The sequence below is a fragment of the Bubalus kerabau genome, chromosome 10, assembly GCF_029407905.1.
Source record: "Bubalus kerabau isolate K-KA32 ecotype Philippines breed swamp buffalo chromosome 10, PCC_UOA_SB_1v2, whole genome shotgun sequence".
NCBI classification, from domain to species: domain Eukaryota; kingdom Metazoa; phylum Chordata; class Mammalia; order Artiodactyla; family Bovidae; genus Bubalus; species Bubalus kerabau.
In genome coordinates this window covers 85,965,986-85,989,499 of record NC_073633.1, presented here as the reverse complement: position 1 = coordinate 85,989,499, position 23,514 = coordinate 85,965,986, and the positions used below count along the sequence as shown (strand labels likewise).

General features: G+C 38.2%; 1 protein-coding gene across 6 annotated transcripts in view; it reads right to left on the bottom strand.

The window, feature by feature from the left end:
* The window catches only part of EXD2 (exonuclease 3'-5' domain containing 2), a 51,991-nt gene that overhangs the window by 5,411 nt on the left and 23,066 nt on the right, over positions 1-23,514 (bottom strand). For 5 of the 6 annotated variants that reach the window (XM_055538436.1, XM_055538435.1, XM_055538438.1 and 2 more), the window contains 5 exons: positions 13,887-14,143; positions 7,832-7,958; positions 1,858-2,189; positions 592-698; positions 202-337 (listed from right to left, as the gene is read on the bottom strand). In XM_055538436.1, coding sequence (XP_055394411.1) covers positions 202-337; positions 592-698; positions 1,858-2,189; positions 7,832-7,958; positions 13,887-14,143 — 959 coding nt within the window. Of the gene's footprint in view, positions 1-201; positions 338-591; positions 699-1,857; positions 2,190-7,831; positions 7,959-13,886; positions 14,144-16,500; positions 16,601-23,514 lie in introns of those variants that run through there. The other variant, XM_055538439.1, reaches the window with a different exon arrangement.

Below are 23,514 nucleotides of genomic sequence, written 5' to 3'. Positions count from 1 at the left end.
CGGTGGGGGGCAGGGGGTCGTGGCAGGCAAGGCCAGGCAGAGTGTCGAAGCTCTCAGGGACACTGGGATGCCCCCTGGGGACAAGTCTCTAAGCCAAAGGGGCAGCCTCAACCAAGCCCGCCGAGGGCCCTGCATGTGGCTTGAAGGGCAACTTCCATCAGAGGCAGACAAGAGGGCAGCCCCACCCTGCTGGACACTTACCGAATGTACGAGTCTTTCTTGCCACACACCACACACAGATTCTCTTTAACCATCAAGTAGTAGTCTCCCGGGGATTCTGGTCTGCCCGCAGGTTCAAACTGCAGCTTGACCACAAAAGGCTCTTCACTCACCAGCTCTTAGAGTAAAGAGGCAGCGTTAGAGCATGACCGCCCACCCACCTCTCCCCCAGGAAGAAGCACCACCTCAGTGGTTCTCTGCTGTATTCTGGGCAGAGATCACTATTTCTGGGCTTTGAACAGCTCCATCCCACGTGTCTCTAGGGCTCTCTGCCTTCTATGCATCGCAACCCCCTCCCTTATCTCAGCCCCACTCCAGTCAGTACCCACATGCCCCCAATTATAAATCAAGTATGATGGCTGAATCTCAAACCTCCGATGCCTTTGTCCAGGTACCACTGAGCTTTTCTTCGATCACAAGTGCAGAGGGGCTGTCCATCTGGAGCGTGGAGAAAGCAGTTATCGTACAGAGGTGATTTTCTAGGGGGAAGGGAGAGAGAAATCTAAAATTTGGAGCAAACTATTGATCAAGGTATCAGCTACCTTCCTATATTCTGAGTGACCCAAGCCATTCATAGGGTCATACATTACATTTATGGGGGGGAAAAAAAACATGGTGAGAAACCATGTTTATTCCTCCATCTACAATGGGCTAGGAAAGAGAGAATAAAGTGAATTAGTTTATACCATTAGTTTTTATATTTATAGATTGGGAAATTAGTGTTTACATGGTTCTACCATGAAAGCAAGCAGGAACAGAACATGAAGAAACTTCCCTGTAATCCCTTGATTAAACCAAGTCAATTAAAATTCAAGCTAAAATGATGAATGCCTTGTGGATTTATTTCTGGCCCATACGCAATACTCGCTTCAATCTAATCATCCAATTCCTAAAGGCATTTTGCTTAGAGAAACCAAACTTCCACTCCAAAGTATTTATTAGTCATCATTCTGCAATAGAGACATAAGCTGTACAGGAAAATTCTCATTGACTAGAGAATAACATAAGTTTAGGGCCTGGATACCATTCTAAATAATCAAATACCAAATGAGTTAAGAAATCGGATGACGCATTTCTCCTGAAAAGTCTGAGGCACTTCATGTTACTTTGCTCTCCTGAAGCAAGCAAGGAATAATAATTATACCCCCTGGTGGCTCAGATGGTAAAGAATCTGCCTGCAATGCGGAGGATCCAGGTTCAATCCCTGGGTCAGGAAGATCCCTTGGAGAACAGAATGGCAACCCACTTCAGTATTCTTGCCTGGAGAATCCCATGGACAGAGGGGCCTGGAGGGCTACAGTCCATAGGGTTCACAACCTAGTGACTACACTTTCACTTTTCTCATCTATAATAGAAATACAGATCTAAGGTTATATCGAGGTCAGTGACAAAGCTAGGCTAAGCACTCCTCATTTCCACTTCCACTGCTCAAAAATAAAACAGTGGAAGGGTAAAAGGGAAAAGTACACAAATAAAGGCTAGCTCCAAATGTCCTTGAAAGAAAGGAAAAATAAAAATCCTTGGAGAGCCTCTGCCACCTTTCCACACAAGCCTTCTTCCCAGACCCAGGGTAAAGCATCATGCCTTTTGCTGAAGGCTGGGCCACTGAATCTACCAGACACAGAACAACTCAGTTACCTGGCAGAATAGCCCACTCCCAGGGGCTTTCTTTTATGTTTTCTGGGGTCTCTCCCTTGGTGGTTGCCTGGCATCGTTCCATCAGCTTTCGACTTCTTATTTCTTGTCTTCTGTTGAGATTCTGTTGCTTCCCCATTAACCTCTTCTCCTGATCGGCTAAGCCCTTTGCTTCGGAATGGGATATCTACCACATCCTGACATTTCTCTAAGATTTTTCTCCAGACAATGTGGTCATCGTTTTCTTCTAGAGTCGAATTCCTAGAGAAAGGGTATCCAAGAAGATGGAGAAAGAGAGCCACTGAAATCTGGGCATCCCTGGCAGCATAAATTACCTGAAGAGAAAAGTCAGAGATCAGTAGAATCCAGAAGGTGAACCAGAGAGAGCAAGTTCAAAGTCAGTCACAAAGACAAGAGACCGCTTCCAGATTCTAACTCAAGATGCACAGTTACTCAGGCACCATCTACTCCTTAAAACCTTTTCATTACAAAAAAAATTAAAACTAGACAAAAATAAATCAAATGGTATAATGAATCCTCATGTAACACAGATAAAATAATGACTTATTCTACATGCTTGAAAGTCCTATCTATATAAATCAGTGAAGTTTCCTTCTATCTGCTATCTGTCTTCTATCTTCTATGTATTCTATCTTCTATCTGCCCAAACCTGCTGGACAGATTTTCTTCCAGCTTGGGGTAGGGTACTTATCACAGGTCTGACAGCTAGTACATGAATTTCACTTCAGAAATGGTGATCATCTAGAAAAACTACCACCAAGATTCATTAAGAGGCCTGTGTGACTACTGATCAGAAGCAAACTGCTGTACATATCAATACGATGTATAAAACAAGAAAAACAGCTTCAAACATGGACCTCAGATCAAAAGTCGCAAGGGTCCATTTCTGGAATTTATGTATTTAACAATAGTAAGTCATTCTCTCAAGCAACTAGACACAGGCAAGCTGGTCATAAATAAAAGTAGTCAAAACTATTAATTTTATTAATAGCTCCTCCTAGCAAAGCCTCTCGATGAAAGTGAAAGTGGAGAGTGAAAAAGTTGGCTTAAAACTCAACATTCAGAAAACGAAGATCATGGCATCCGGTCCCATCACTTCATGGCAAATAGATGGGGAAACAGTGGAAACAGTGTCAGACTTTATTTTCTTGGGCTCCAAAATCACTGCAGATGGTGACTGCAGCCATGAAATTAAAAGATGCTTACTCCTTGGAAGGAAAGTTATGACCAACCTAGATAGCATATTCAAAAGCAGAGACATTACTTTGCCAACAAAGGTCCGTCTAGTTGAGGCTATGGTTTTTCCAGTGGTCACGTATGGATGTGAGAGTTGGACTGTGAAGAAAGCTGAGTGCCAAAGAATTGATTCTTTTGAACTGTGGTGTTGGAGAAGACTCTTGAGAGTCCTTTGGACTACAAGGAGATCCAACCAGTCCATTCTGAAGGAGATCAGCCCTGGGATTTCTTTGGAGGGAATGATGCTAAAGCTGAAACTCCAGTACTTTGGCCACCTTTTGCGAAGAGCTGACTCATTGGAAAAGACTCTGATGCTGGGAGGGACTGGGGGCAGGAGGAGAAGGGGACAACAGAGGATGAGATGGCTGGATGCCATCACCGACTCGATGGATGTAAGTTTGAGTGAACTCCAGGAGTTGGTGATGGACAGGGAGGCCTGGCGTTCCGTGATTCATGGTGTCGCAAAGAGTCGAGCACGACTGAGCGACTGAACTGAACTGAACTGAACAAAGCATGTAAGGACTTTAATTAAAATTCCTTTAATTCACCTTTAATAATCAAGCCTGGCAGATAACACTATTAGTATGGATCTTTTTTCTGTGTGTACTTTTAGAACAACAAAAAAAAATAGAATACTAGAAAAAGAAATTTGGATAAAATTTTCCACATAGACTCAACCATCTACATATCTGTCAGCAAGCAGTCTTGGAAAAGAAGGTGTTTGAATGTGAAGAGTGAACAGTACTTTTTTAACAAATTGTTTTCAAATGATAAGGAATCCAATGCACTTTCAACAAACAGTGCTGGAATAGCTGGGTATCTACATGCAAAAGGACAAATTTGGACTCCTACTTCAGACATCACACAAAAATTAACTCAAAATGAATTATGAACCTAGGTGTAAGAGCTAACACATATGATTCTTCAAAGAAAACATAAGAGTAAGTGTTCATGACTTTAGGTCAGGCAACAATTTCTTAGATATGACAGCAAAGGCATCAGGAATAAAAGAAAAAATGGATAACTGGACCTCATCGAAATTAAAACTTTCATGCTTCAGATGATCCCATCAAGTAAATGAAAGGAAAATTTGCAGAAAATGGGAGAAAGTATTTATAAATTATATATCTGATAAGAGATTAGCATCCAGAATATATAAAGAATATGTATGCATACACACACATTGATCTGTTAAAACTCAACAATTTAAAAACAAACAACACAATTAAAATGTGAGCAAAGGATCTGAATAGACATTTCTCCAAAGAAGATATAACATTAGCCAATAAGCACATGAAAGATGCTCAGCATCATTGGTCACTAGGGAAATATAAATTAAAACCAAATCAAACACAATATGGAAAATTGGAACCCTCATACATTGCTGGTGGGACTATAAAATGATACAGTTACGTTGGAAAATAGTTTGGCAATTCCTCAAACAGTTAAACATAAAGTTACCATATGACTCAGCAATTCCATTGTAGGTTATTTACCCAAGAGAACTGAAGATGTATGTCCACATAAAAACTTATACACAGATATTCAGAGTGGCGTTATTCATAACAGCCTAAAAAAAGGAAAGCAACTCAAAACTCTACCAAATGATGAACGAATAAACAAAATGTGGTCTATCCATACAATGAAGTATTATTTAGCAATTTAAAAAAACGAAGTACCAGGTCACATGAGTTACTGCAATAAACTCATATTACTGCTTTGTTTTACTCAGTGTACAGAGTTTGGGTTTTGACAGGTGTACGTTACATAGTGGCTAAATCACAGAGGATCTGAACCTAGTAATATCAGGGGTGGCAGAGGGTTGGGGGCAAAGTGTCATCAGGCAAAAGAGGGATTATGGGAAAATCTACATATTAGGTAATGAGATAACCAGCACCACCTCTTCCACTCAGCTACCAGAATATAGGCTGTGGGCTTATACTTCTTGGGTAGAAGACTAGAAGATTCATGTCTGGAAAAACTGAGTGGCCTGAGAGAAAAGTCTTACAGTTACTGACATTTGATTATAATTTATAGTTACTGATAATAAAACCCACTAATCAAAAAAATTTGGCCATATGTGCTGTGCTCTCATTCCATTTCTTTAAATGTCATTATGCTTATAATTAAAAAAAAAACAATAAACATTTTGAATGAATAAGAGTCTCTGGAAATTCTCAATTTTCATAATAATATGGATCACAAATCTGGTTTCAAATTTGGTGGCAATTAACCTTTTCTCCCCAGTGTTTTATTTTGAAAGTTTCAAACCTACAGAAAAGAATGGCAACTGACATTCACAACTGCCAACATGTGCTTTCTCTCTTTATACACATACACCAAATACTTCTCTTCTGGCTGAACACATTTCCATATTAAGTTGCAGCTACTATGATACTTCATCCTTAAATACTTTAGTGCATATCTTCTAAGAACAAGGACATTCTCCTACATAATCACACCACTGTCACACCCAAGAACTTTAACACTGACAAAATACAATAATACACGGTTGCATTCTAATGTCTCCAACTGTCCCAAATATGTCTTTTAGAGATGCTGCATGACTCAGGATTTTTTGTATATTTACAGAATTGTGCAACCTTCATCATATCAATTTTAGAACATTTTCATCAGCCCAATAAAAATTCTTATATCCTTTAGCAGTCATCCCCTACTTCTTCCAGTTCTAAGCAACCACCAATTTGTTTTCTGTCTCTACAGATCTGCCTGCTCTGAACACTTCATATAAATGGACTCATACAATATGTGATCTTGTGCAACTGGCTTCTTTCACTTTTTAGCATAATGTTTTCAAGACTCATCCATGTTGTAGCATGTACCCTTTTAACTGTTGAATAATATTCTACTGTATGGATATACTGTATTTTATTATTCATTCATCAATTGGCACTTGATTCAATTGGCCAGTAGATTTGATTGGTGCTTTAATGTCTCCTTCATAAATAAAAATGGATACGCAAGGATCTAAACATTTCAAAAAAAATCTTTAACATGAAAGACAAAGACCAAATCAAACATTTAAAATTAGAAATTCAGAGGAAAAGGAGGCAATTCAGGAAGGAAAAAAAAAAACTTCAGAACCTTCAATACTCTAAGATAATAGAAGATATTATTAAACAAAAATGAAAAGTTATTTTAAAGGTGAATATTCAGAGAAGACCAGGAGCTCTTATAACAATAGGGATAATTAAAAATTTGAGTGACATATTGAAAGATAAACTTGAAATTTCCCAGAAGATAAAAAATATAGAGATGGAAAATCAAAGAGAAAACATTTTACTAAGACAATGAGAAGATTAATTCAAGGGATCCAATATATATACAATACGAATTCTAGAAACAAAAGAAAGGGAAATTTCCTAAGAAATGTTATGAGAATGATTCCCTGAACTGAAAGACATGAGCTTCCAGATGGAAAGGGTCCACTGAATTCTAAGACTATAGGGGAAAATGTCTCACACTAATGTATATCATCATGAATTTAAAAACTAAGAATAAAGAAGATTTTCCAGAAAGAAACACAAGTCACATACTCAACATCAACACTGGAAGCTACAAGAAGCACTGTCTTCAAAGTTCTGAAGGAAAATGATTTCCACCCTAAAATGCTATCCTCAGCCAAAGTATCAGTTAACAGAGAGGAAACAAGTATCTTTTCAGACGTGCAGGGTGTCATAAATTAACTTCTCATTCTCCTTTTCTCAGGAAGCTATTTTCAATGTACTCCACCAGGACAAGAAAGTAAAAAGACAAGATTTGTAAAACAGAGGACCTGCTATAGCAGAGAGGTGATGAGAATTCCCACTCTGACGGTAAACACAGAGAGGATGAGAGTCTGGCAGGCAGGGCTACAGAGCAACCGGTCCTGAAAGCAACAGGAAGACCAAGGCCTCCACGAGGGCTAGCTCCAAGGGAAACTTAAATGACTAAGTTACCCGACTGTGTCTGAACCAGCAGAGAGGAGAGTCTGGAGTAGACATAGTTAACAGGTATACAGAAAACTAAGCAAATGAAAATATAAATTACTACTCCTGGGAAATCAAAGAGTTGTATAAGAAAAATACTTAACTGCAATTGACTATGTGGAGCAGCTATAAATAATATCAATATAAGTAGATATTAATGTGATAAAAATGACGATTTACCTCTATTGGGAGCATGGGGAGGGAATAAGTATCTGGGGATACAGGAATTGCAAGAGCACTAAATCACGATTTCCACAGCAAGAAGTGAGAAGATAATATGTAGAAAAGGAAAGAGTAATATATGCATGCAATTTTAAAATATAATGATAATTACCAGAAAAAAATGAAATTGGTTGCCTCTGAAAAGAAGGAAGAGCAATTAAGAATGGGGGAGGAAGGCAGGAGAACTACTTGCTGTTCCTTATAATAAGTCTTATAACACTGTTTTTTTAAAGAATGCATTTTTATTCATGATAAAAATTTTATATTTTTCTGAAATCCCTGGCATATAGTAAATGCTCAAAAAAAAAAAAAAAGAACAGGGAGTCTTACCCTTTTATTCAAGCAGCATGTACATTATTATAGAGCATTTATCTTGAGTATCATCAAGGAAGCTATTTTAAGGCATTTCCACCCAACATATATCATTTTGAGGCTTAGAGTTTTTTAAATAATTATACTTTACAAGCAATGACTCTTCCACTCTTCAACTACTCTGATAAGAGAAGTACCTGGTCCTCAGTAAGATTCTCAGCATCCCAGTTGCTGCAGCGAAGCAGAAGGGACTTGTCAAGAGGAAAGTTCAAAACAGTCTCAGAGAGTGATTTCAGGCTAAGCCCATTAGAGAGCAAATTGTTTCTACAAGAAATAAATAAAATCAAGTGTCAAAAATGGGCAAAGGACAAGAATAGGACAATCAAAAAAAGGCATATTAATGGCCAATAAACAAATGAGATACTCAATCTCACCACATCAAATAAAACAAAAAGTATATACAATTTTAAACTCTCTCAGATTACGAAGATCTTTAAAAATAACTAAATCTAGTATTGTGGAACATGAAGAATTACAGTCTAATCTAAAATTTGTGAGCTGAACATTTGTTCAATCTTTATGAAAAAGTTTGTCAATAAATGTTGTTTGTTGTTCAGTTGCTAAGTCGTGTCCAACTCTTTGTGACCCCATGAATTGCAGCACGCCAGGCTTCCCTATCCTTCACCATCTCCCAGAGTTTGCTCAAACCCGTGTGCATTGAGTCAGTGATCATATCCAACCATCTCATCCTCTGTCACCTTCTTCTCCTCCTGCCTTCAATCTTTCCCAGCATCAGGGTCTTTTCCAGTGTCAGCTCTTCCCATCAGGTGGCCTAAGTATTGGAGCTTCACCTTCAGCATCAGTCTTGCCAATGAATATTCAGGGTTGATTTCCTTTAGGATCAACTGGTTTGATCTCCTTGCTGTCCAAGGAACTCTCAAGAGTCTTCTCCAGCACCACAGTTTGAAAGCATCAATTCTTCAGCACTCAGCCTTCTTTATGGTCCAGCTCTCACATCTGTACATGACTACTGGAAAAACTATAGGTTTGACAGTACAGATCTTTGTCAGCAAAGTGATGTCTCTGCTTTTCAATATGCTGTCTGCTGCTGCTGCTGCTGCTGCTAAGTCGCTTCAGTCGTGTCCGACTCTGTGCGACCCCACAGACGGCAGCTCAACAGGCTCCCCAATCCCTGGGATTCTCCAGGCAAGAATACTGGAGTGGGTTGCCATTTCCTTCTCCAATGCATGAAAAGTAAAAGTGAAGTTGCTCAGTCGTGTCCGACTCTCAGCGACCCCATGGACTGCAGCCTACCAGGCTCTTCCGTCCATGGGATTTTCCAGGCAGGAGTACTGGAGTGGGTGCCACTGCCTTCTCCGAATATGCTGTCTAGGTTTGTCATAAACCTAGGAATGTCTAGGTTTCCCCATTTTCCAAGGAGCAAGCAATCTTTTAATTTCATGGCGGCACCCACCATCCACAGTGATTTTGGAGTTCAAGAAAATAAAGCATGTCACTCTTTCTATTTTCCCCTCATCTATTTGCCATGAAGTGATAAAACCGGATGCCATGATCTTTGTTTTTTGAATGCTGAGTTTTAAGCCAGCTTTTCCACTTTCCTCTTTCACCTTCATCAAGAGGCTCTTAAGTTCCTCTTCACTTTCTGCCGTTAGGGTGGTATTATCTGCATATCTGAGGTTGTTGATATTTCTCCCAGGAACCTTGATTCCAGCTTGTGATTCATCCAGCCCAGCATTTCACATGATGTACTCTGCATATAAGTTAAATAAGCAGGGTGACAATATAGTCTTGATTCCTTTCCCAATTTTGAACCAGCCCGTTGCTCCATGTCCAGTTCTAACTGTTGCTTCTTGACCTGCATACAGATTTCTCAGGAGGCAGGTAAGGTGGTCTGGTATTCCCATCTCTTTAAGGATTTTCCACAGTTTGTTGTGATCCACATAGTCAAGGCTTTTTTAGCTATCAAAATTTTGAACAGGAGTATTCTGTGATTTGATAATTCTACCCCTAGTAAATTATCCTCAGGCAAATGTACATAAAACAATCTTCATTACAGCACTATTTATAGTAGCAAAGAACTGGAAACAATCTAACACCCTCAATAGAAGACTAATTAAATATCCATGCAATTAAATTCCATATAGCTGTTAAAAATAAGGATGTGGATCTATATTCATGTGAAAAGACGTCCATGACATATTAGCGAAGTAAAAAGAGATTATGAAAGAAAACATATGTTATGAACTCTTTGTATTAATATATATACAGTACACAATAAATGTGTGTATGTGACTCTAGGTATGTGAGATAGAAGAAGCACAAAGAGTTAAGTAAAAAGATATTAGTCAAATGTTAGTGATGCTATCTCTAGGTGTAGGGTTTGGGGTGATCAGAAATCCTTTTATTTTTTATATTTGAATTGGCTAGTGTTTGTGCATTATTTTTCAAATTTGAAAAATATGATCCTTCACTGAGGGAGTGAAGATACCATAAAATCAAATAATCTTCTACTCTTTTAACACTTTCTGATTAAAATAGCTGCAGGGAGGTGAAAAAAAATTAATTTAGCCAAAGATCAGAGAGTTCAAATAAAGGTTAATGTAAAATTAAGAATATATCAGTCCAAAAATAAAAAGAACAAATCAGTCTACACAAGTGGAGCTGACTTCCTGGTTACCAGGTGAGAGCTTAGAAGTTTTAGAGGAAGCTAGGAGATGAGGTTCCCATCAGTGTTAAAATATACAGGACTCCCTCGGTTACTCTGAAAAATGAAATCATTATAAGATAAAGAAAAGGAAGTCTTTCCTTACAAAAACAAGCAGTAACGTGATGGATTTCATCACCCCCTAACAGCAGCACTGAGTAAAAAGTTAAAAAAGATCCAGATATACTTAAGTAAAATATATAAGGTCACGGTTCAATTCACGGAAATGAAGACTTTGAGGTAGACAAACTACTTCCTCTTTAAAATCTTTTCATGTTTTCCTTTATAATAGTAATTATAAAAGAAATGAATGCTTATTGTTAAAAATACAGACAACAGAGAAGAGTAATTGGTGAAAAGTAAAAGTCCTCCACCCCCACACTTCCGCGCCTCAAGAATAATGACCCTTATGAGTTATGCTGTGGCCCTTCCAGACACATTCTACAGATAAACAAGCAAAGAGGTGGCTAGATGGAAGAGCAGATATAGTTTTTTAGATTTGCTAGGGTGTTGTTCTGAAACTTGCTCTATCACTTAATGCATCGGGGACCTCCTTCCATGACAGTAAATACTTACTTTATCCTTTTTCATTTTATTTAGTTTTTTAAATTTAATTTCTGGCTGCACTGGATCTTGGTTGCTGCGCATGGGCTTTCTCTAGTTGCTGCGGGCAGGGGCTGCTCGCTGGATCAGTGTGCAGGCTCCTCACTGCAGTGGCTTCTCTTGTTGTGGAGCACAGGCTCTATGCACATGGACTTCAGCAGTTGTGGGGTACAGGCTTAGTTGCTCTGTGGCACATGGGATCTTCCAGGACCAGGGATTGAACCTGGGTTCCCTGTATTGGCAGGGAGATTCTTGCCACTGGACCACCAGGAAAATCCTTATTTCAATCTTTTTAACATCTATCTAATTTATCAAGCCTTGGTATTTTGTAATTTTTGAAATCATTACCCTCGCTGAAAGACAGCACTTGGTTTTTATTAATTCAATTCCATTTAGGTCATTAATCTTTTTTTAAATGTCATATTTGGGCAAGCTTCACATTTTTTGAGGATGAATTAAAAACAAGAGGCCATCTCTGCCACTTCAAAGTTTCACTAGGAAAGATTCCAGAATCATACACAACAGTTTCAATAATGAATTATCTTCTGCACAGAGTCAGACATGACTGAAGTGACTTAGCAGCAGCAGCAGCAGCAAAGAGCATGAAGAAAAGAGAACAACATTACCAAGAAAATTTTTGTTCTTTTCCAAAGTCAAATGAAAGTATCAACCTCTTACAGCCGACATCAGGGACAACCTATAGCTAAAAGTGTTAAGTATAATGTCAAATTTCTTCTACTATAATGTCAAAATGTTTATATTTTACTACTAAAGTATTCAATAATAAAGAATGTTTAAAATTTTGTAAGATTTTATTAAAAATTAAAAAGCTGAATGCTTCATTCTTATATCTAGAGAAGTTTACAGTAATATTCCACTTTGGCCAAATTTTTATTTTGACACTTGGCCATTCTGCATTTAGCCATGTAAGTAAGGGTACTTATAACTTCTATATACTCACAATGCATGGGTGTGTGCTCAGTTGCTAAGTCGTGTCTGACTCTTTTGCAACCCCATGGACTGTAGCTCTCCAGGCTCCTTTGTCCATGGGATTTTTCAGGCAAGAATACTGGAGTGGGTTGCCATTTCCTTCTCCAGGGGATCTTCCTGACCCAGGGATTGAACCCACGTCTTCTGCATTGCAGACAGATTCTTTACCGCTGAGCCATTAGGGAAGCCCATATACTCATAAAGAGGACTGTAACTGGATAGAAAGTGATCTGGAAGGACAAATCAATTGAATGATCATAATGCTGAAGGTGGTAGTAATGATAAGGATGATGACTGAAATTTACACAGCACTCTGACTATATGTCAAACACTATTTCTAAATTCTTTACATAGTTTAACCCGTTCAATCCTCACACCAATCCTATGAGATGGGAATATTGTTATTTCTACTTTTTACAGACAAGGGAACTGAGGAACAGTGAGGCTCAGGAACTTGCCAAAGGTAACACAGCTGGTAAGAGGAAGATGGGGACTCCCACCCACAGAGTCCGCTCCAGAGTCAATTCCTGGCCACTATACACACGTCCTCTAATAGCAGTAACTGTGGGCACTATGGTGACGCAAGGACAAAAGAGCGGATAAAACCAAGAAGGGTCTTGGAAAGCAGGAATGGAAAAATCAGGCCCTTATTGCCTTTCCCTCCCCCATGAGGTAACTATTAATGGAGCAGTATAACCTGTCTCCCCCCTACCCCATAGGGAGGAGGTATTTGCCTTAATCTTCCCCCCACCCAGTATATGTGCCTCATCCAATCAGCAAATGACCCGCAAGACCCCTATCCCACTCCTTGTACCCTGGATATAAAAGTGGACTAAGGATCCCCAATCAACGTCGGTTCCCTTGAGCTGGTCCATTAACAGCGTCTCCCACTCTAATAAACTTTATTTCCCTCTCATTCTGTCTCATGTTTGGAAAAATTCTTTTCCAACCCACACCCGGACCACAACAGGCACCTCTCGGGAGCCAGTGCCAGGGGGAGGAAGGCCTGATGAAAAGCAGCTTTTGCTGGTAAACTCCAAATACTTTTACAGAGCTAAAAAAAATTATACAGTAAATATTTTAATATATTACTAGAAAAAATTGACACTTTATGAGTTTTACTTACTAAGCCAAAATAGAATTTCATTTAATACTAAAAAATTATGATAAACATAGATTTTAATCAGGATTTCTCTTGATTTATCAAATCCTCCAAACTTTTAGTATCAGTGTCATGAAGAAAGTCAGGGATAAAGGCTGTTTCAGTTCACACTATTAAAATGTGGACCACAAATATACATGAAAATATACCTTTAAAAGAAGGTAGAATTTCCCTAATAACAGAATGCCAAGGGAAAGGACAATCTCTTCCTCTCAGTGCAGCATTAGGTTTCATTATTTTTGGCCTAAAGCATGGTTTGTACATTCCAATGTTTATCAGGATGAGTCAGGGGTTACAGCAGGAGAGATGGGGACTCTGGCAAATTGAACAAAACACGCTCATCTAAAGAGGACAGTGCTGCCTGCCAACTGTTACCACCCAGAACTGACTTCATGTAGTCAAATCACCCAAGAGAAGCTAGAAATACAGATTTTTACATTAAATATTCTGGACTTATACTAAAATTCCCCCAAATATCATACAGGCCAAAAAAAAAAAATCTGCAACTCTAATTTGCCCAAGGAGCTCATCAGTTTACAACCTGTAGCTTATAGAGACACCTTATTAATGTTTCACTAAAAAGACCAGTTCTAGGTAGCTAAAGTTTTCCCAGAAGGTGGAATATTTCCTCACAAATTCAATAGGCATCTCGGATGCCTCTAAGCTTCTAAAGAATTTTAGAGGCTTCGTTATTGAATCTCAGTGACCTACAGGTTTTGCTAAAATATTCGCCCCACAGCTACAGGAAGCCAAGTGTTCATACAAACCAGACCTCTGCCTCATGGCCAGGTAGCGGAGGTCCAGGCACCCCTTCACGACGAGGCCATAATCCTGCAGAAGCTTGCTGGCGTCTTCTGAACACCCTACTCCGACTTTTAAAATTGTGCCGTCTGCCAAAATGTCCAGTAATGTTTTTGGTAGTGTTTTTCCTCCACAGATCAGCTTGGGCAAGCGAACCAAGACACAGAAGCCACTTGGAGAGGCCATCTGAAGGAGTGACAGAGGACTGGCTTTGCCTTCTGAATTCACCTGCAAGAGAGGAAAACAGGGCCACACTCACACCCAGCACAGCACCAGGAACAACGTGACATGGCGACAAAAGCGTCTGAGAGGCACCTCCTTGACTTCCCAGAGAGAAGAGCTGACCAGTCTGGCTCAGACCTAAGGATGAGCCTTTGCTAACAAATGCAATGGACTCCGAAGCAGCAGCCTGAACAGGTTCCTGAGGGCCCAAACATGAGCCTGAAATATGAGCAGGCCTTAAATAGTGACCAGCTGACCTGGAGGAGCAGTGGGACACACACACTGGCAGAGTCATGTGAGACACATTGGTTTTAAAGAGCTAAGGAAATGAGGGCCAAATGAGAATACAGTCTTCATTTTCTAGACTCTTTAACGTGCGTGCTAGTAAACTGACTCATTTATAGGGCATCACGGGCTGAAGCTGATTTTCACAAAGAGGCAGGAAATACAGTACTAACAATAAGTGGGTACTGGCCAATATAATAAATCCTTGTAGCACAAAGTGCTTTCTCAGCATTTTATGTTCATGAGCTGTTCATAAAAATGTATACTGAGCATAAGCTAGGATGCTTATATCTTAAGAGATAAAAATAACTTTACATATTAACTGATTTAGTTTTAATTTTTTTTTGAAGTAATAGATATATTGGAGAAAATGCTTACAGCTAAGGAAATTATTCCTAAAAAAATTTACATACAAAATTCACATTAATTCAAGGCCCCCTAAAGCTATCCACGGAAGCCAAGTTAAGCATTCAATAAATTTCAATCCTTCTCATTTTTCAGGAGAAGAAAGGTTAAGGCCTACAAATGAGGTAAATTGCCTAAACATGGAGAAATTGGGGCAAAGTCAGAACTGGAACCTGAGTTTCCCAATCTGTAGAATGTAGAAGAAATAGCCTAGATCAAGAATCATAAAATTAGGAGGGACTTCATCCTCGGCTTCTACTTCTATGCTAAGTAAAACCATGGTTTAACTCACAAAAGCTTTAGGAGTTCCTTCTCAGGCACTGCTTTATCAGTGAGCACTACTCCATATCCTCAAATGAAACCAGGCCAGTTTGATCTCCAATGTGTCTGTTTCTTGGGGCTCAGCCAAAGTCAAAAAGATCTAGAAGAAATTCAACTACTGGTTCCTGTTCTATAATAATTCACCTGGATGTGGCCAAATCACCTTTTTTTTTTTTTATTAGTACAGAATTCCCTCAATGTATAAGGTTTCTCCAAGAAACAGTAGAAAATCTCCACTTCTAATATTTAGCACTGCTGCTGCTAAGTCGCTTCAGTCTTGTCCGACTCTGTGCGACCCCATAGACGGCAGCCCACCAGGCTCCCCCGTCCCTGGGGTTCTCCAGGCAAGAACACTGGAGTGGGTTGCCATTTCCTTCTTCAATGCATGAAAGTGAAAAGTGAAAGTGAAGTTGCTCAGTCGTGTCAGACTCATAGCAACCCCATGAGTGCAGCCTACCAGGCTCCTCCGTCCATGGGATTTCAGGCAAGAGTACTGGAGTGGGGTGCCATTGCCTTCTCCGTTAGCACTGCTAATTTGATATAATACTCACTGCTAATTCCTAAGGCCAGGGATCTTTGAAAATCTTTTCAATCAAGTTCCACTGTCTAAAATACATTAAATAAACAGATAAGTTATCTTTGTAATACTGTTTCTGGATTGTATTTAAGATCTACTGAATGATAATTAAGGTTTTTCCACTAGGAATCCAAATGTTTATGATTCCAATAGGTACCCAATTTATACTGAATGTATAATTGGAGGAATAATGCTTCTAGAAGAATCAATTTGACATAAAGAATAAGCTATCTAGTTTTAATTTCTTATATTTCATCCTCTGCCAACATCTTTTTGCCCTGACATCACTTACTACCCATGGAAAACAATGAAATTCTTGGTTTACCAATGCTATATTTAATACGAAAAAAATAAACCATATTTTAATTTTGTTAGTCTTATGCAATCCAGTGGTCACTGTCTTTTTTCTTCTTTTTGGATTAGTCAACTCATAAAAAATATTTGAGACATACACAATAAATATACACATGCATTTTAAATCGTATAAAAGTGGTGCTATACTAATGATATAGATGTTATTGAATACACACAAGAGCAAAAATTTTACATGGATAATGCCATCAATCATTGTAAACAAAATTTCTAACACTTTTTCTATATTTCAGTGATTTACTTAGAATTGGTTTAGAGATTATGGAAAAGTCTGTGATTCTTTAAATGACCCCACGATGGCAGCAGGGAGCAAAGAAGAATCTGAAACCATATTTATGGGCTGGAACAAAGTTAACTAGCGGTAAAGAATCTGCCTACAATGCAAGAGCCGCAGGTTCGATACCTGGGTTGGGAAGATCCTCTGGAGGAGGGCATGGCAACCCACTCCAGTATTCTTTTTTTTGTTTTCTTCCCACTCCAGTATTCTTGCCTGAAGAATCCCAGGGACAGAAGAGCCTGGTGGGCTACAGTCCATAGAATCGCAAAGAGGACACGACTGAAGCGACTTAGCATGCACACACATCGAGCACCCCATCTGTGGAGTTAATGTATCAGTTAAATTAGACCATGGCTTTGAGACAGGAATGAGCTTGTCCATTCAGGTAACAGAATGAAGGCCCAATGAGGCTGGAAAGTAGTAAGAAAGAGGATGGAAAGAGAACAGGAGACAAAATGAGAGATGCTGAGAGGCGAAAGAACGTGAGTCATTAAGAACACATAAGTAAATAAGACATCTTGGTTTTATACAATGCAGTGGAGGCTTTTTTTAGGCAGGGAACTGAGATGATCAAGCGTGCATTTTTAAAAGATCACTTTGCTAACTCTATGGAGAAGGGATCATAGGTATATAAGAGTCCAAGTAGGGAGGCCAGTCAGGAGGCATTGCAAAGGTGCAGATAAGAAATACTTGAGGCTTGGACTAGGAAGGAAATACAGGAGATGTAAAGATGTAGACGATATAAAATCTATTTCAGAGTCAGCATTGGCAATACTTCCTAAATGGAAGGGAAGGGTTAATAGTAAGGAAAAGGGAGGTGACTTCAGGCAAGCCTGAAGCCTAGGCCTGCAGAGGGATGCTCTTGGGAAAATGACCTTCACTTCATTCAGTCTGTATTACACTAATTATTTGCATCTGTTAAGCAAGGTTGTCTATAGCCAGAGACTCCAGAAAAAATCAGGCAGGAGTCAGGAGTCAGAAAGATATTTAACATCTCCATCCCCTGCCTCCAGGAGAAAGGCAATAATAACTTCTAAAGCATGGCAGAATCCTCATTTTGTACAGGATTTATCCATAGTTGCACACCACCACAGGTAACTCAGGGGAATCTGGAAACATATACCTCTATCTGGGAGAATGCTGTGTTATTTCCTGCTTTCTATAACTGCTTCTTTGAATTTCCATATATTTTGCCAATAAAGAAACTTAACATTCTATAACTGCCTGTTTGTGTCTGACTTTCAATCATATCACTTCTGTTAAACAACCTGTAAGGGGGAGGATGTCTCTCTGATTTTAATCTTAAAGGTGGAGAAGACTAGGGATAATACAAGTGTGGGAAGAAAAATCAAGAGCTTTGTTAGGAACATATTAAGTCTGAGATGACTATTAGACATTCAAGGGAGGATTCAAGTAGATAGACGGATATAAAGAGCTGGAGTTCTAATTTTGAAAGTCTTCAGCTTCTCATGACACTTAAAGCCACAAAACTACATGAGATCCCTTAGAAAAAGAATATAGAGGACATAAGTTAGAGATGCTGACCCACAGATATGTTTAATATTATTTTTTTTGGTCTCCACATTTTAAAAACGGTGTCAGAACTTTTAAATTGGTGGAGCTCACATTTTTAAAAATCTATTATGTTGAGTTTCTTTTTAAAGAACTGGACAATCTGGCAACACTTGGCTTGAACTGCACAGCAGCTTCTTCATTTACATAAGACACAAATTCTCTAATTCACCATAATGTCTTCTCAACACTGAAGCCAACTGTCATTTCCCATTTATCATGATAGCTGTAAACCACTGTTTCTCCAATACAGAGAAATATTTCTCAGTCCATGTCCCTATCAAAACTAGGAAAATGGGAAATAGATCATAGACCTTGTGTTTAAAGAAAAAAGGAAGGGAACATATTTCTTTAGGAAATTGAAAACTATTCCTATGCCTTCAAAAATGCAAAACAATCACTCTACATCATTCACTGACATTTCCTATCTGGACCTTGTAGGCATCTGAGTTTGAACTGGGGTGGGACAGAAGAGACCAAGCATAAGTCATCTCAATACTTAGATATGAGGTAGAAGGGGGATCAGAAAAGGAAAAAGAGGAAGACTAGGGGCTTCCCTGGTGGCTCAGTGGTAAAGAATCCACCTGCCAATGCAGGAGACATGGGTTCGATCCCTGGTCCAGGAAGATCCCACATGTCTTGGAGCAGCTAAGCCCATGAACTATTGAGCCTGTGCTCTGAAGCCTGAAAGCTGCCACTACTGAGCCCATGTGCCTCAATTATGGAAGCCTATGCACTCTGGAGCCCGTGCTCCGCAGCAGGAGAAGTCCCCGCAGTGAGAAGCCCTGCACTGCAACTAGAGAAAAGCCTGCGCAGCAGCAAAGACTCAGCACAGCCAAAAATAAAAATAAATTAAACAAAATTTTTTTTTAAAGAGGAAAGACCAGTAAGATAGGAAATTGTAGAGTGTGAAGGCATGAAAGCCAGAGAGAATGTCTCGTGCAGGAATTACACAGATGCTCTGGAGAGCTAGCATAACATGATTCCAAATAGGTGTCCACTGGATTGGAAAACAAGAAAGCCATCAACTTCATCACTTTCAGTGCAGCAGTATGATAGGATGTCAGATTAGAGTAGGTTGAAGAATAGATGGAGAATAGCAAATTATACTCAGGCAAGTAGAAGAAATAATGAAGAGCACAAATTGGTGTAATAGAACAAACAAACAATAAAGACCAACAACGCCAGAAGCTGATTTTTTGAAAAGACTAATAACATTGATAAACACATGGAAGGAGTAATCAAGAAAAAAGAGAGACGCAAATAAGCAATGTCAAAAATGAAAAAGGAGCCATCCTCACATATCCATCTGATAGGGAAAAAAAATTGTTAGAGGATATTATAAACAATACATCTGTAATTTAAAATTTTGAAAAAAAAAGACAGATTTAGATTAAAAATATAATTTATCAAAACAGACATGAAGAAATAGGAAACATGAATAGCCTCCAAACTATCTTAATATTGTATTCATAATTCAGAAACCTCCCTTAAAAGAAAATTCCAGATGGTTTCACCAGTAGATTTTAATCAAACATTTAAGGAAAAAAGAATTGACAATCTTACACAAACTTTTCCAGAGAACACAAAAATAATGAACAGCCCTAACCTATTGCATGAAGCCAGCCTCATACTTTAATCAAACTCCAACAAGGTCATTTCTAGAAAGTAGAATTATAAGCCAGTATCACTCATGAATATAGATTTTTTTAAAAAACACTAGCAAAACGAAATCAGCAATGTATAAGGAGAATAAGACATCATGACCAAGTTGGATTTATTCCAGGAATTTAAAAATTAATGTATTTCATCACAGCAACAGACTAACGGAGAAAAACCACATACTCATCTCAAGAAATGCAGAAAAGGCACTTGATAAAATTCAACAACTATTCATGATTTAAAAAAAAACTTTTAAAAAGCTGAAGTATAATTGATTTATAAAATTGTTAGCAGGTGTAGGGCAAAGTGATTCAGTTATATATATATATATATTTCAGATTAATTTCCATTATAGGTTATTACAAGATATATAATAAACCTTTGTTGTTTATCTATTTTATGTATAACAATTTATATCTGTTAATCCCACACTCCTAATTTATCCCTCCTCCACCCCCTTTTCCCTTTGTTAAACAGAAAACTGATTTGTTGTCTATGTATGTGAATCTATTTCTGTTTTGTATATAGATTCATTTGTATCATATTAGGTGATATCCTAGAATATCTGCCTTTGTCTGACTCAGTATCCTCTGGGTCCATCTATGTTGCTCCAACAACAATATTTCATTCTTCAAAAAAAAAAAAAAAACCTCTAGTGAATTCCCTGGCAGTCTGGCGATTAGGACTCCATGCTTTCACTGCCAAGGGCCTGGGTTCACTTCCTGGTTAGGGAACTAAGATCACGCAAGCGACCAGAAAAACAAAACAACATAAAAAATCTTAAGAACCAAGAACAGGGACTTCCCTGGTGGTCCCATGGTTAAGCCTCTGTGCTCCCAATGCAGGGGGCCCAGGTTTGATCCCTGGTCAGAGAACTAGATCTCACACGCTGCAAGGAAGATCCAAGTGCTACAACTAAGACCCAGCACAGCCAAATAAATTAAAAAGAAAAAGAAACCAAGAACAGAATTGAATATATTTAATCTGTAAACAAACCTTACTGCAGATAACATTTGTTGTGATCAGCTGCTAAGTCATATCCGACTATTTGAGACCCCATGGACTGCAGAACGCCAGGCTTCCCTGTCCTTCACTATTCCCAGAGTTTGCCCAGACTAATGTCCATTGAGTTGATGATGCTATGCAACCAATATACTCAATGCGAAAATGTTGAAAGCTGTCATTCTATGATAGGGAATGAATCAAGGATGCCTACTATCACCACTCATACAGTAGGGCAGGAAAAAAAATACAAAGTGTAAGGACTGGAAAGAAAATTCTCACTTCACAGATGACATAACAGTTTACACAGAAATCAAAAAGAATCTACAAGTAATTAGAATTAATAAGTGGGTTTAGTTAAGTTCTTTAATAAAATGACATGTCTATCTATCAGAAACAACATCTTTTAAGATTTCACTTATAATAGAATTTATTAAATCTCAGAAAACTACAAATACATTACTAAGAGAAGTTAATGATCTAAATAAATATTTTTATATTAGAAAACTCAATATTAGAATAAGGTCAATTCCTCACAAACTGATCTATTAAATCCAATGCATTCAAAATATCAAGAATTTTTCTTTGTTAGAACTTGAAAAGTCGATTCTAAAATATTTAAGGAAATGCAAAGGACCGAGAATATCCAAGACCTTCTGGGAAAATAACAAGATAGAAAGTCTTGCTGGGACTTCCTTGGAGGTCCAGTGGTTAAGCTCTGTACTTCCACTGCAGGGGGGGCACAGGTTCAATCTCTGGTCAGAGAACTTAAGATCAGGACAAAAAAAAAAGGAAGTCTTGCTGTCACAGATATCAAGAGTCATTATGAAGCAACCATAACTAAGACAGTTTGTGACCACTGGTGGAAGAATAGAAAATTAGATTACTAGAGTGTCCAGAAATAGATAAACTCATATACAGATACTTGTTTTATAGTAAAGTATCATTGGAGAAGGAAATGGCAACCCACTCCAGTAGTCTTGCCTGAAGACTCCCATGGACAGAGGACCCTGGTGGGCTACAGTCCATGGGGTCGCAGAGAGTTGGACACGACTGAGCGAATCCTTAGTAGCAGTAGTTAGTATCATTGCACAGCAGTGAGAAAAAATTTTATCTTTTCAACCAATGGTGCTAGGACAATTGAATATCCATGAGGGTAAAAAATGAAACTCAACTATACCTCACATCATACACACACACACACAAACACACACACTCTCAATTCCAGATAGAGTATAAAATCTAAATATGCAAGGTTAAAACTACAAAACTCCAAGAAAATAATATAGGAGAGTATACTCATGACTAGAGAGATAAGGTAAGGCTTGTTATAAAGCACTATATAGATTTTCTGATCATCAAGCTTTAAAAGAATGCAAAGGCAATCCACAGAATGGGGGAAGACATTTACAACACATTTAACTCACAAAGGGTTCATAACTATAATATAAAAGAACTCCTATACATCAGTAAGAAAAAGGAAACGATTAAAAAAAAAAAGGAGGCAAGTGACTTGAATAGCTACTCCATTAAAAAAAGATATCCAAATGATCAATAAATTTTTTTTAAAAAGATGCTCAATCTCAGGGCTAATCAGGGATATGCAAATTAAAACCACAATAAAATATTACTACACAGCCATTAGAAGAGCTAAAATTTTAAAATCTGACAGTACCAGATGTGGACAAGGATATAGGACAAAGGCAATTTTCATACAGTCTTAGTGAGAAGTTAAATTTTTAGAACCACTTCTGAAAACAGCTGAAAATAACGGGTACACTCATTACTACTGATGAGGGTAAACTAGTTAAAACCATCTTGGAATACAATTTAGCATTATTTATAAGAGTTAAAGATAAACATAAAACTCCAAGACCCAGGACTCCACTCATAAATACTGTATGCCCAATAATAAGTGCATTTGTTCACTTCAGCATTCTTCGAAACAGCCCCAAACCGTGAACAACCCAAAAGTTCATCAACATTAAAATGGATGAACAAATCAGGATATACTCACACAATGGACATATGGTAATGAAATCACAGTCACACACAACATGGGTAAACATTACAAGCATAATGTTGGAACAAAGGAAGCCAGACACAAAATACATACTAGATATTTTCATTTACATTAAATTTTAAAAGCAGACAAAACTTAACTATAGTGTCTAGGGATGCATGTTTAAGTAGTAAAAGTATAAAGAAAGACAAGAAAGTAAATACCATAAAATCAAGATAATAGTAACCCTGGTGGGGGGGACAATGATTATAAGGGGCCACAAGGGGAGCTTCTGGGGTGGCTAGCAAATACTGTTTCTTAACCTAGTTTCCAGTTATACACTGTTCTCTTTAGATAAACCATCTAGCTGTTATATTAATATTTTTGTTTCAGGCACTTTTCTTGATGTGTTTTATTTCACAATAAAAAAAAGGTTTAAAAAAAGATTCAAGGAGTAAGTTAAATAGCAGATTACACAAAATGAAAGAAATAAAAAGGGAACTGAAAAGAGACCTGAAGAAATTGTGCAGAATAAATCCAGAGATTAAGACATGTTTAATATAAAAGAGATTACAAGACATGTAGGAGAGCAAAAAAGTTCAGAATATAGCTGATCAAATTTCAGCAAGAAAGAAGAGGTGAAGAGGAGGGGTGAGAAGAGGAGGAAGAGAAGAAAAAACAGGGTGAAGGCAGCCTTCAAAGACAATTTAGAACTGAGGTGCAACACCAGTCACCATATCCAGATCTCTCTCTGAATCCCAAGCAGGAAGTACAGAAAGACGACAACACTTAGCCTCTCTTAGATTATTAGTGAATCTTCAGAATCAGCAATTCAAAAAGAAGATCTTAAAAGTGTCTACAAAAAATCTGAGTAGGTATAAAGAATCAACATTTAGACAGAC